Here is a 14,436-nt window from a genome sequence, read left to right as displayed (position 1 = left end):
AAGGTGGACAAAGACAGGATGTTCCAGAGACTGGACACAGTAACAAGGGAACACAGTTGGAAGTTGAAGACACAGATGAATCAAAGGGATGTTAGGAAGTATTTCTTCAGCCACAGAGTAGTCAGGAAGTGGAATAGTTTGGGAAGCGATGTAGTGGAGTCAGGATCCATACATAGCTTTAAGCAGAGGTACGATAAAGCTCATGGTTCAAGGAGAGTGACCTAGTAGCGACCAGTGAAGAGGCGGGGCCAGGAGCTTGGACTCGACCCCTGCAACCTCAACTAGGTGAGTACAACTAGGTGAGTATACACACACACACACACACACACACACACACACACACACACACACACACACACACACACACATAATGTTTCCCGTGTGCTGCAACAGCGTACAATAACTTACCTTGCACCTACAGACAGTAGTCTCATGATTGTGTTGTCATGCTCAGGCGTCGTCAGCTGTCAGCCTTGGTGGAGCAGGCAAGCTACCGCCCTGGCGCAGCCAGCAGGTAGGCCTCTGAGGGTGTGCAGCAGGCCTGGTGAGGGTGTGCAGCAGGGAGGGGCTCGGGCGGGCAAGTGTGGACCCACCTCACCACACTAGTGAGCAAGCGACACTGCCCGCCCTCATCTTCTGATGCCCAGCTACCAAACCCACCCATGCACGCCCACACATCACCCTGCCCTTCCCCACACCTGTCTGTATCCTATCCACACAAGTCTGCTTCCTTTACCTGTCTGGTCCTCCCCACCCTTATCTGCTCTTCACTATATCTGTTTGCCCTGTCCCATACTTCCTTGCACATCTCCACACCTTGCGTATTTGCAGCTCTGTTGATATTTATCATGAATTTACTCCAAGGCTCTTGTCCTTCCCTCCTAAGAACAGCTTTTCCCTTTGAGGTCACCTCCGATATCTTTTTTCTGATCCTCGTTATTATGCGTTTGAAGGATGGCTCTAGGGATGTTCCTGGGTGCACTCCAGCGAAGTACTCACAGTCCCATGTCCTTTTTTTTCATTCTGAGGAAGTGTATGTAAAACCGACAAGTTGATACAATATACACTATGGCAGAAATAAATCCTTTATTGGGACAATTTGCTTGGAGACCAAGCATTTTCAAGTCTATGAAGTACATGGTTAGCATAAGGTATAGTCGGGAAAGTAGGTGATGCAGAGACCTGTGCCCATCATACCAGGCTATAGCCATCCTCCGTGACAAGGTCTGGGACGACAAAGGATAACCTGCGTTAGTTTAATATCTTTATTATACACCCCATACCCATCCTGTGGGCGGTAGTCAAAAGATTACAGAGGTACATAATGGGTCCAGGGACTGGACCCAAAGATAACCTGCGTCTCACAAAAAATTCGTTAACGTCATCTAAGTAATGCCAAGCCCATGATGCCAAGCCCATAATGGCACTCTTCAGGTCACTTGTTCTATCTAGGCTGGAATATTGCTGCACACTAACAGCACCTTTCAAGGCAGGTGAAATTGCTGACCTAGAAAATGTACAGAGAACCTTCCCGGCGCGCATAACGGAGATAAAACACCTCAATTACTGGGAGCGCTTGAAGTTCCTGAACCTGTACTCCCTGGAACGCAGGCGGGAGAGATACATGATTATATACACCTGGAAAATCCTAGAGGGACTAGTACCGAACTTGCGCACGAAAATCACTCACAACGAAAGCAAAAGACTCGGCAGACGATGCAACATCCCTCCAATGAAAAGCAGGGGTCACTAGCACGTTAAGAGACAATACAGTAAGTGTCAGGGGCCCGAGACTGTTCAACTGCCTCCCAGCATACATAAGGGGGATTACCAATAGACCCCTGGCTGTCTTCAAGCTGGCACTGGACAAGCACCTAAAGTCAGTACCTGACCAGCCGGGCTGTGGCTCGTACGTTGGATTGCGTGCAGCCAGCAGTAACAGCCTGGTTGATCAGGCTTTGATCCACCAGGAGGCCTGGTCACAGATCGGGCCGCGGGGGCGTTGACCCCCGGAACTCTCTCCAGGTAAACTCCAGGTAATGTGCAAACTACAACTGTTTCTCCTGGGTAACCAGCTTTACAAGCAGCAGACAGGTATGGACATGGGGTAACTAATCAGAACTTTCTTCGTGAATCTCTACATGGAATCCTTTGAGGACGAGAGTTTCTATGACATTATATCTGCTGGTGTGTTCTGGATGAGTTAAGTTGATGATATCTTCATCGTTACACCCAACACACTTGATATCTTCGGGCTCTAGAAATGATCTCAACGTTAATAGGTATTCCATTCAACTCACTTCAGAGGAGGAGGAGAACAGTACCACTCTTCATTCCTTCGGTGTCCTTCAACTTTAAAACACTGCCAGCAACTTTCTTAAATTGAGTGTTTACCATAAACCCACTATTCTAAATGATCTCATTCATTTCTGGCCTCGCCACTTCATTAGAAGTTGAGCTTTCTAAGGGCTCTCAGAGTCTGCAGCCCTGATTTCCTGGAAGGTAAGTCAATTCCTTCAAATCCCAGAGATCTTCCTCTGTTTACGTTTTCCTTCCACCTTCATACGGGACTATAGAGAAAAACGCATATAATAATTAACAACCCAAAAATGAACACCAGCTTCAAGGTTACTTAATTGCCAGTTTCACCACCGCAACAATCACCTCCATTACTGCTAACGTCATTTCTAAGCCTAAGAGAGTTAATGCCAATCCCGAGGAGACTGCAGGCACCCACAGCATCCCTTGTAGAGGCTGTAATACAGTAAATGTGGGTGAGATGGTTAGGGATTTGTAAACATGTGTCTACAAATAAATACTTGACGCACCAGTATCACATTATTTTGTGCTATAACACGGATTCACGCCATATGGACTGGTCTAGGGCAGTGATTCCCAAAGTGGGCAGTACCGCCTCCCTGGGGAGCTGGAAAAATAAAGGGGGGTGTTGAGGAAAAAGGGGGCAGTGGGGGGCGGCAGGGTGGCATCAGAACCAAAGTAGTATTTGTTTTACAAAATCTATATGACAAAAATCTAAGTCGCAAACACTAAATAATACTAATGCTTTACAAAGAATAAAATTAATATAGATCTATACACGAAAGCATAGTTTTATTTTATTTTATGGTGCGAAGTTAAAAGTTGGAACATTTGTTGGGAGGCGCCACAGGTCGGCCACATCAGGCACCAGACGCCGCCGCTACTAGTGACCATCACATTTTCAAGTCTGCCAGAGTCAAGGCTCCAGGTTTGTGTGCGCCACAAGTTATCTTCAGTCTTACAAGGTACATTTTAAAGTTTAATGTAATAAAGGCTGTGTTTTATAATTCTTAAGTACATGATTTTTAGTTTAACATTCATATTTATATTGTGTCACGCACTTTTCCTAGCAAATGATTGCTATATATTCCATTAGGCTTTTTCTCCTGCATTTTGTGATTGGCATGATTTTTACAAAGGACATACATTTTTTTTTCAGAATAAAATATGGCTGCAGTACAGCAGACAAAAAAGAAGTCTATGTAATATAGTGTAGAATATCTGAAATATTGGTTAGTATCAGCAGCAGATAACCAACAGCAACCAATATGTTTACTGTCTTTCTTAATGAAGCCAGGAAACCTTTCAGGCTTCTTGAACGTATGAACAAAATACTATGACAAGCAGACGAAAACTTAGCATATTTTTAGTCACCTCGAGAAAACTCACAGAAAAGGAAAACCATTAGAAATACGTTTGCTAGAACTTCACAACAATCCATTGATGGTTTGTTTGCATTATACAGTATCTCATTGCTAGATCTGTTAAGCCTCATACAACTGAGGAAGAGCTTATTGTGCCAGCAATGACGTTCTGTGCGCAGTTTTATACAAGATTATTATTCTGTAGGACCCCAATGAAAATAAGTCACTCTGTCTGACTTTTTTGGGTTATCCCAGGTTCTCTACACATATGCTGCTATGTATGATAATTCTATGTAACTGTATTTGTGTATACCTGAATAAACTTACTTACTTAGCTCGATCGCTAGCGCGCTCAGCTCACACACACAGGTCCGGAGTTCGAATCTCCTCCAGTATGGCTGGAAAACATTAGGGACGTGTGTCTGTAAGACACCTGCTGTCCCTCTTCACTCATCAGATTAAAATGGGTACCTGGGTATTAGTCGACTTGTGTGGGTCGATTCCTGGGACAAAACTGACCTAATTTGCACGAAATACTCAGCATAACAAGCGGTTTTCTATATAGCAGTATGTCATTGATGTCAGCTAGGACTGTATACCTTGTACATGTAGTAAATAAAGATACATTATTATTATAATTATTATTATATCTGTCAGTGATAACTGTTCAAAGAAAACTGGATGAAATGGCTGAAAACATTGAAGACACCGTGTGCAACATGCTTAAGACAGAAAACATTGAAGACACCGTGTGCAACATGCTTAAGACAGAAAACATTGAAGACACCGTGTGCAACATGCTTAAGACAGAAAACATTGAAGACACCGTGTGCAACATGCTTAAGACAACTGAATTTGGGTTACAGTTAGATGAGTTCACTCTGTCAGGCAATGACTCTTTGTTACTTTATTATGTTCGTTTCGTCAGAGATGAAACTTTGGTTCAAGAGCTTTGTGGCATGCAAAGAGTATGTTACAATTCTGCGTATGTCACTCTCCCATATAAGCTGCCTCCCAACTAGCGGACTGGGTGCTTACCTGGAGAGAGTTCCGGGGGTCAACGTCCCGGTCTGTGACCAGGCCTCCTTAGGTCAGTGTCCCAGGATGCGACCCACACCAGTCGACTAACACCCAGGTACCCATTTTACTGATGGGGAACATAGACAACAGGTTGAAAGAAACACGTCCAATGTTTCTACTCTGGCTGGGAATCGAACCCAGGCCCTCGCCGTGTGAAGCGAGAGCGTTAACCACAAGGCCACCAGTCCCAGTCGTTAAATAAGTACCTTGGCTCATTGACCAATCACAGGCAAGCCTGCCAAAGCTGAAGCAACGTGGTTCACTTGTGGTAAGCACTGGCAGACTTGCCTACCTGCTGGTTGCATACGATTTACACTCTCTCTGGCTTCTGCTTTGCCATCTGTCACCATGGTGTACACTCTCTCTGGCTTCTGCTTTGCCATCTGTCACCATGGTGTACACTCTCTCTGGCTTCTGCTTTGCCATCTGTCACCATGGTGTACACTTATTATTCCATCTATACATGTTGTACATGTATAGATGAGAGAGCCACAGAATTTGGTTAACACAATCATATCTGATGTTATCCTGACGCCAAATTACTTCGAACAGGCGATAAATGACATACCCATGCACTCTGCCCCAGGGCCAGACTCGTGGAACTCCGTGTTCAACAAGAACTGCAAGAAGCCTCTATCACGAGCTTCTACCATCCTATGGAGAGGGAGCATGGACACGGGGGTCGTCCCACAGTTACTAAAAACAACAGACATAGCCCCACTCCACAAAGGGGGCAGTAAAACAATAGAAAAGAACTACAGATCGATAGCACTAACATCCCATATCATAAAAATCTTTGAAAGGGTCCTAAGAAGCAAGATCACCACCCATCTAGAAACCCATCAGTTACACAACCCAGGGCAACATGGGTTTAGAACAGGTCGCTCCTGTCTGTCTCAACTATTGGATCACTACGACAAGGTCCTAAATGCACTAGAAGATAAAAAGAATGCAGATGTAATATATACAGACTTTGCAAAAGCCTTCGATTGCAAAAGCACTGTGATTGCTACCCTGCACTGTGACCGCTACCCTGCACTGTGACCGCTACCCTGCACTGTGACTGCTACCCTGCACTGTGACCGCTACCCTGCACTGTGACTGCTACCCTGCACTGTGACCGCTACCCTGCACTGTGACCGCTACCCTGCACTGTGACCGCTACCCTGCACTGTGACCGCTACCCTGCACTGTGACTGCTACCCTGCACTGTGACCGCTACCCAGCACTGTGACTGCTACCCTGCACAATGACTGCTACCCTGCACTGTGACTGCTACCCTGCACTGTGACCGCTACCTTGCACTGTGACCGCTACCCTGCACTGTGACCACTACCCTGCACTGTGACTGCTACCCTGCACTGTAACTGCTACCCAGCACTGTGACTGCTACCCTGCACTGTGACTGCTACCCTGCACTGTGACTGCTACCCTGCACTGTGGCCACTACCCTGCACTGAGACAGCTACCCTGCACTGTGACCGCTACCCTGCACTGTGACTGCTACACTGCACTGTGACTGCTACCCTGCACTGTGACTGCTACCCTGCACTGTGACTGCTACTCTGCACTGTTATTGCTACCCTGTACTGTGACCGCTACCCAGCACTGTGACTGCTACCCTGCACTGTGACTGCTACCCTGCACTGTGACTGCTACCCTGCACTGTGACCGCCACCCTGCACTGTGACCGCTACCCTGCACTGTGACCACTACCCTGCACTGTGACCGTTACCCTGCACTGTGACCACCACCCTGCACTGTGACCACCACACTGCACTGTGACCACCACCCTGCACTGTGACCGCTACCCTGCACTGTGACCACCACTCTGCACTGTGACCACCTCCCTGCACTGTGACCGCTACCCTGGACTGTGACCACCACCCTGTACTGTGACCACCACCTTGCACTGTGACCACCACTCTGCACTGTGACCAAAACCCTGCAATGTGACCACCACCCTGCTCTGTGACCACCACCCTGCACTGTGACCACCACCTTGCACTGTGACAGCTACCCTACACTGTGACCGCTACCCTGCACTGTGACTGCTACCCTGCACTGTGACCGTTACCCTGCACTGTGACTGCTACCCTGCACTGTGACTGCTACCCTGCACTATGAGTGCTACCCTGCAATGTGACTGCTACCCTGCACTGTGACCGCTACCTTCCACTGTGACCGCTACCCTGCACTGTGACCACTACCCTGCACTGTGACTGCTACCCAGCACTGTGACTGCTACCCTGCACTGTGACTGCTACCCTGCACTGTGACTGCTACCCTGCACTGTGGCCACTACCCTGCACTGAGACAGCTACCCTGCACTGTGACCGCTACCCTGCACTGTGACTGCTACCCTGCACTGTGACCGCTACCCTGCACTGTGACTGCTACCCTACACTGTGACTGCTACTCTGCACTGTGACTGCTACCCTGTACTGTGACCGCTACCCAGCACTGTGACTGCTACCCTGCACTGTGACTGCTACCCTGCACTGTGACTGCTACCCTGCACTGTGACCACCACCCTGCACTGTGACCACCACACTGCACTGTGACCACCACCCTGCACTGTGACCGCTACCCTGCACTGTGACCACCACTCTGCACTGTGACCACCTCCCTGCACTATGACCGCTACCCTGGACGGTGACCACCACCCTGCACTGTGACCACCACCTTGCACTGTGACCACCACTCTGCACTGTGACCAAAACCCTGCAATGTGACCACCACCCTGCTCTATGACCACCACCCTGCACTGTGACCACCACCCTGCACTGTGAGAGCTACCCTGCACTGTGACCGCTACCCTGCACTGTGACTGCTACCCTGCACTGTGACCGCTACCCTGCACTGTGACTGCTACCCTGCACTGTGAATGCTACCCTGTACTGCGACCGCTACCCAGCACTGTGACTGCTACCCTGCACTGTGACCGCTACCCTGCACTGTGACTGCTACCCTGCACTGTGACTGCTACCCTGCACTGTGACTGCTACCCTGCACTGTGACCGCCACCCTGCACTGTGACCGCTACCCTGCACTGTGACCACCACCCTGCACTGTGACCACACTGCACTGTGACCACCACCCTGCACTGTGACCGCTACCCTGCACTGTGACCACCACTCTGCACTGTGACCACCTCCCTGCACTGTGACCGCTACCCTGGACTGTGACCACCACCCTGCACTGTGACCACCACCTTGCACTGTGACCACCACTCTGCACTGTGAGCAAAACCCTGCACTGTGACCACCACCCTGCTCTGTGACCACCACCCTGCACTGTGACCACCACCCTGCACTGTGACCGCTACCCTGCACTGTGACCACCACCCTGCACTGTGACCACTACCCTGCACTGTGACCGCTACCCTGCACTGTGACCGCTACCCTGCACTGTGACCGCTACCCTGCACTGTGACTGCTACCCTGCACTGTGACTGCTACCCTGCAATGTGACCGCTACCCAGCACTGTCACCGCTACCCTGCACTGTGACTGCTACCCAGCACTGTGACTGCTACCCTGCACTGTGACTGCTACCCTGCACTGTGACTGCTACCCTGCACTGTGGCCACCACGCTGCACTGTGACAGCTACCCTGCACTGTGACCGCTACCCTGCACTGTGGCTGCTACCCTGCACTGTGACCGCTACCCTGCACTGTGACTGCTACCCTGCACTGTGACTGCTACCCTGCACTGTGACTGCTACCCTGTACTGTGACCGCTACCTAGCACTGTGACTGCTACCCTGCACTGTGGCCGCTACCCTGCACTGTGACTCCTACCCTGCACTGTGACTGCTACCCTGCACTGTGACTGCTACCCTCCACTGTGACCGCCACCCTGCACTGTGACCGCTACCCTGCACTGTGACCACTACCCTGCACTGTGACCGCTACCCTGCACTGTGACCACCACCCTGCACTGTGACCACCACACTGCACTGTGACCGCTACCCTGCACTGTGACCACCACACTGCACTGTGACCACTACCCTGCACTGTGACCGCTACCCTGCACTGTGACCGCTACCCTGCACTGTGACCGCTACCCTGCACTGTGACTGCTACCCTGCACTGTGAGTGTTACCCTGCACTGTGACTGCTACCCTGCACTGTGACTGCTACCCTGCACTGTGACTGCTACCCTGCACTGTGACTGCTACCCTGCACTGTGACCGCCACCCTGCACTGTGACCGCCACCCTGCACTGTGACCACAACCCTGCACTGTGACCACCACCCTGCACTCTAACCACCACTCTGCACTGTGACCACCTCCTTGCACTGTGACCGCTACCCTGCACTGTGACCACCCTGCACTGTGACCACCCTGCACTGTGACCACCCTGCACTGTGACCACTGCCCTGCACTGTGACCACTACCGTGCACTGTGACCGCTACTCTGCTCTGTGACCACCACCCTGCACTGTGACCCACCTTGCACTGTGACCACCACTCTGCACTGTGACCAAAACCCTGCACTGTGATCACCACCCTGCACTGTGACCACCCTGCACTGTGACCACCACTCTGCACTGTGAGCACCTCCTTGCACTGTGACCGCTACCCTGCACTGTGACCACCCTGCACTGTGACCACCCTGCACTGTGACCACCCTGCACTGTGACCACTGCCCTGCACTGTGACCACTACCCTGCACTGTGACCGCTACCATGCTCTGTGACCACCACACTGCACTGTGACCACCACCTTGCACTGTGACCGCCACTCTGCACTGTGACCAAAACCCTGCACTGTGACCACCACCCTGCACTGTGACCACCACTCTGCACTGTGACCACTACCCTGCACTGTGACCACTACCCTGCACTGTGACCACCCTGCACTTTGACCGCCACCCTGCACTGTGACCACCACCCTGCACTGTCAACATCCTGCACTGTGACCACCACACTGCACTGTGACCAACACCCTGCCTTGTGACCACCACTCTGCACTGTGACCACCACCCTGTGCTGTGACCACCACCCTGTGCTGTGACCACCACCCTGCACTGTGACCACCCTGCACTGTTACCACCACCCTGCACTGTGACCACCACCCTGCTCTGTGACCACCACCCTGCACTGTGACCACCACCCTGCACTGTGACCGCTACCCTGCACTGTGACCACCACCCTGCACTGTGACCACTACCCTGCACTGTGACCGCTACCCTGCACTGTGACCGCTACCCTGCACTGTGACCGCTACCCTGCACTGTGACTGCTACCCTGCACTGTGACTGCTACCCTGCACTGTGACCGCTACCCAGCACTGTCACTGCTACCCTGCACTGTGACCGCTACCCTGCACTGTGACTGCTACCCAACACTGTGACTGCTACCCTGCACTGTGACTGCTACCCTGCACTGTGACTGCTACCCTGCACTGTGGCCACCACGCTGCACTGTGACAGCTACCCTGCACTGTGACCGCTACCCTGCACTGTGGCTGCTACCCTGCACTGTGACCGCTACCCTGCACTGTGACTGCTACCCTGCACTGTGACTGCTACCCTGCACTGTGACTGCTACCCTGTACTGTGACCGCTACCTAGCACTGTGACTGCTACCCTGCACTGTGGCCGCTACCCTGCACTGTGACTCCTACCCTGCACTGTGACTGCTACCCTGCACTGTGACTGCTACCCTCCACTGTGACCGCCACCCTGCACTGTGACCGCTACCCTGCACTGTGACCACTACCCTGCACTGTGACCGCTACCCTGCACTGTGACCACCACCCTGCACTGTGACCACCACACTGCACTGTGACCGCTACCCTGCACTGTGACCACCACACTGCACTGTGACCACTACCCTGCACTGTGACCGCTACCCTGCACTGTGACCGCTACCCTGCACTGTGACCGCTACCCTGCACTGTGACTGCTACCCTGCACTGTGAGTGTTACCCTGCACTGTGACTTCTATCCTGCACTGTGACTGCTACCCTGCACTGTGACTGCTACCCTGCACTGTGACTGCTACCCTGCACTGTGACCGCCACCCTGCACTGTGACCGCCACCCTGCACTGTGACCACAACCCTGCACTGTGACCACCACCCTGCACTCTAACCACCACTCTGCACTGTGACCACCTCCTTGCACTGTGACCGCTACCCTGCACTGTGACCACCCTGCACTGTGACCACCCTGCACTGTGACCACCCTGCACTGTGACCACTGCCCTGCACTGTGACCACTACCGTGCACTGTGACCGCTACTCTGCTCTGTGACCACCACCCTGCACTGTGACCCACCTTGCACTGTGACCACCACTCTGCACTGTGACCAAAACCCTGCACTGTGATCACCACCCTGCACTGTGACCACCCTGCACTGTGACCACCACTCTGCACTGTGAGCACCTCCTTGCACTGTGACCGCTACCCTGCACTGTGACCACCCTGCACTGTGACCACCCTGCACTGTGACCACCCTGCACTGTGACCACTGCCCTGCACTGTGACCACTACCCTGCACTGTGACCGCTACCATGCTCTGTGACCACCACACTGCACTGTGACCACCACCTTGCACTGTGACCGCCACTCTGCACTGTGACCAAAACCCTGCACTGTGACCACCACCCTGCACTGTGACCACCACTCTGCACTGTGACCACTACCCTGCACTGTGACCACTACCCTGCACTGTGACCACCCTGCACTTTGACCGCCACCCTGCACTGTGACCACCACCCTGCACTGTCAACATCCTGCACTGTGACCACCACACTGCACTGTGACCAACACCCTGCCTTGTGACCACCACTCTGCACTGTGACCACCACCCTGTGCTGTGACCACCACCCTGTGCTGTGACCACCACCCTGCACTGTGACCACCCTGCACTGTTACCACCACCCTGCACTGTGACCACCACCCTGCACTGTGATCACTACCCTGCACTGTGGCCACTACCCTGCACTGTGACCACTACCCTGCACTGTGACCGCTACCCTGCACTGTGACCACCACCCTGCACTGTGACCGCAACCCTGTACTGTGACCGCAACCCTGTACTGTGACCACCACCCTGCACTGTGACCGCTACCCTGCACTGTGACCACTACCCTGCACTGTGACCGCTACCCTGCACTGTGACCACCAACCTGCACTGTAACCACCACACTGCACTGTGACCACCACCTTGCACTGTGACCGCTACCCTGCACTGTGACCACCACTCTGCACTGTGAGCAAAACCCTGCACTGTGACCACCACTCTGCTCTGTGACCACCACCCTGCACTGTGACCACCCTGCACTGTGACCGCTACCCTGCACTGTGACCGCTACCCTGCACTGTGACCACCACCCTGCACTGTGACCACTACCCTGCACTGTGACCACTACCCTGCACTGTTACCGCTACCCTGCACTGTGACCACCACCCTGCACTGTGACCACCAAACTGCACTGTGACCACCACCCTGCACTGTGACCGCTACCCTGCACTGTGACCACCACTCTGCACTGTGACCACCTCCCTGCACTGTGACCGCTACCCTGGACTGTGACCACCACCCTGCACTGTGACCACCACCTTGCACTGTGACCACCACTCTGCATTGTGACCAAAACCCAGCACTGTGACCACAACCCTGCTCTGTGACCACCACCCTGCACTGTGACCACCACCCTGCACTGTGACCGCTACCCTGCACTGTGACCGCTACCCTGCACTGTGACCACCACCCTGCAATGTGACCGCTACCCTGCACTGAGACCGCTACCTTGCACTGTGACCGCTACCATGCACTGTGACCGCTACCCTGCACTGTGACTGCTACGCTGCACTGTGACTGCTACCCTGCACTGTGACTGCTACCCTGCACTGTGACTGCTACCCTGCACTGTGACTGCTACCCTGCACTGTGACCGCCACCCTGCACTGTGACCTCCACCCTGCACTGTGACCCCCACCATGCCCTGTGACCACCACCGTGCACTCTGACCACCACTCTGCACTGTGACCACCTCCTTGCACTGTGACCGCTACCCTGCACTGTGACTACCCTGCACTGTGACCACCCTGCACTGTGACCACCCTGCACTGTGACCACTGCCCTGCACTGTGACCACTACCGTGCACTGTGACCGCTACTCTGCTCTGTGACCACCACCCTGCACTGTGACCCACCTTGCACTGTGACCACCCCTCTGCACTGTGACCAAAACCCTGCACTGTGACCACCACCCTGCACTGTGACCACCCTGCACTGTGACTACCACTCTGCACTGTGAGCACCTCCTTGCACTGTGACCGCTACCCTGCACTGTGACCACCCTGCACTGTGACCACCCTGCACTGCGACCACCCTGCACTGTGACCACTGCCCTGCACTGTGACTGCTACCCTGCTCTGTGACCACCACCCTGCACGGTGACCACCACCTTGCACTGTGACCGCCACTCTGCACTGTGACCAAAACCCTGCACTGTGACCACCACCCTGCACTGTGACCACCATTCTGCACTATGACCACTACCCTGCACTGTGACCACTACCCTGCACTGTGACCGCCACCCTGCACTGTGACCACCACCCTGCACTGTGAACACCCTGCACTGTGACCACCACACTGCACTGTGACCACCACTCTGCACTGTGACCACCACTCTGCACTGTGACCACCATCCTGTGCTGTGACCACCACCCTGCACTGTGACCACCACCCTGCACTGTGACCACCACTCTGCACTGTGACCACCACCCTGCACTGTGACCACCACTCTGCACTGTGATCACTACCCTGCACTGTGGCCACTACCCTGCACTGTGACCACTACCCTGCACTGTGACCGCTACCCTGCACTGTGACCACCACCCTGCACTGTGACCGCAACCCTGCACTGTGACCACCACTCTGCACTGTGACCCCAACCCTGTGCTGTGACCCCAACCCTGTGCTGTAACCACCACCCTGCATTGTGACCACCCTTTACTGTGACCACAACCCTGCACTGTGACCACCAATCTGCACTGTAACCACCCTGCAGTGTGACCACCATTCTGCACTGTGACCACTGCTCTGTGCTGTGACCGCCACCGTGCACTGTGACCACCACCCTGCACTGTGACCACCCTGCACTGTGACCGCTACCCTGCACTGTGACCACCCTGCACTGTGACCGCTACCCTGCACTGTGACCACCACCCTGCACTGTGACCGCAACCCTGCACTGTGACCACCACTCTGCACTGTGACCGCAACCCTGTGCTGTGACCACCACCCTGCACTGTGACCACCACCCTGCATTGTGACCTCCACCCTGCACTGTGACCGCAACCCCGCACTGTGACCACCACTCTGCACTGTGACCGCAACCCTGTGTTGTGACCCCTACCCTGCACTGTGACCACCACCCTGCACTGTGACCACCACCCTGCACTGTGACCACCACCCTGCACTGTGACCACTACCCTGCACTGTGATCACCACCCTGCACTGTGACCACCACCCTGCACTGTGACCACCACTTTGCACTGTGATCACCCTGCACTATGATCACTACCCTCCACTGTGACCACCAACCTGCACTGTGACCACCACCCTGCACTGTGACCACCACCCTGCACTGTGACCACCACCCTGCACTGTGACTACCACCCTGCACTGTGATCACCACCCTGCACTGTGA

At 53.8% G+C, this 14,436-nt stretch overlaps 2 protein-coding genes across 5 annotated transcripts in view; one reads left to right on the top strand and one right to left on the bottom strand.

The window, feature by feature from the left end:
* Nucleotides 1-631, bottom strand: part of LOC138854110 (collagen alpha-1(IX) chain-like) — a 178,888-nt gene extending 178,257 nt beyond the window's left edge. For 2 of the 3 annotated variants that reach the window (XM_070095229.1, XM_070095230.1), the window contains exon 1: nucleotides 409-630. In XM_070095229.1, the coding sequence (XP_069951330.1) occupies nucleotides 409-434 (26 nt within the window). In that variant the 5' untranslated portion in view covers nucleotides 435-630. Of the gene's footprint in view, nucleotides 1-408 lie in introns of all 3 variants that reach the window. The other variant, XM_070095231.1, reaches the window with a different exon arrangement.
* Nucleotides 1-14,436, top strand: part of LOC138854111 (uncharacterized) — a 423,710-nt gene that overhangs the window by 253,278 nt on the left and 155,996 nt on the right. The gene's annotated exons all lie outside the window — the stretch shown is intronic.

Source organism: Cherax quadricarinatus, chromosome 49 (genome assembly GCF_038502225.1).
Source record: "Cherax quadricarinatus isolate ZL_2023a chromosome 49, ASM3850222v1, whole genome shotgun sequence".
In the NCBI taxonomy this organism is placed as follows: Eukaryota; Metazoa; Arthropoda; class Malacostraca; order Decapoda; family Parastacidae; genus Cherax; species Cherax quadricarinatus.
Note: the sequence above shows the minus strand (reverse complement) of the source record. Positions and strands in the feature narration are given on the sequence as shown.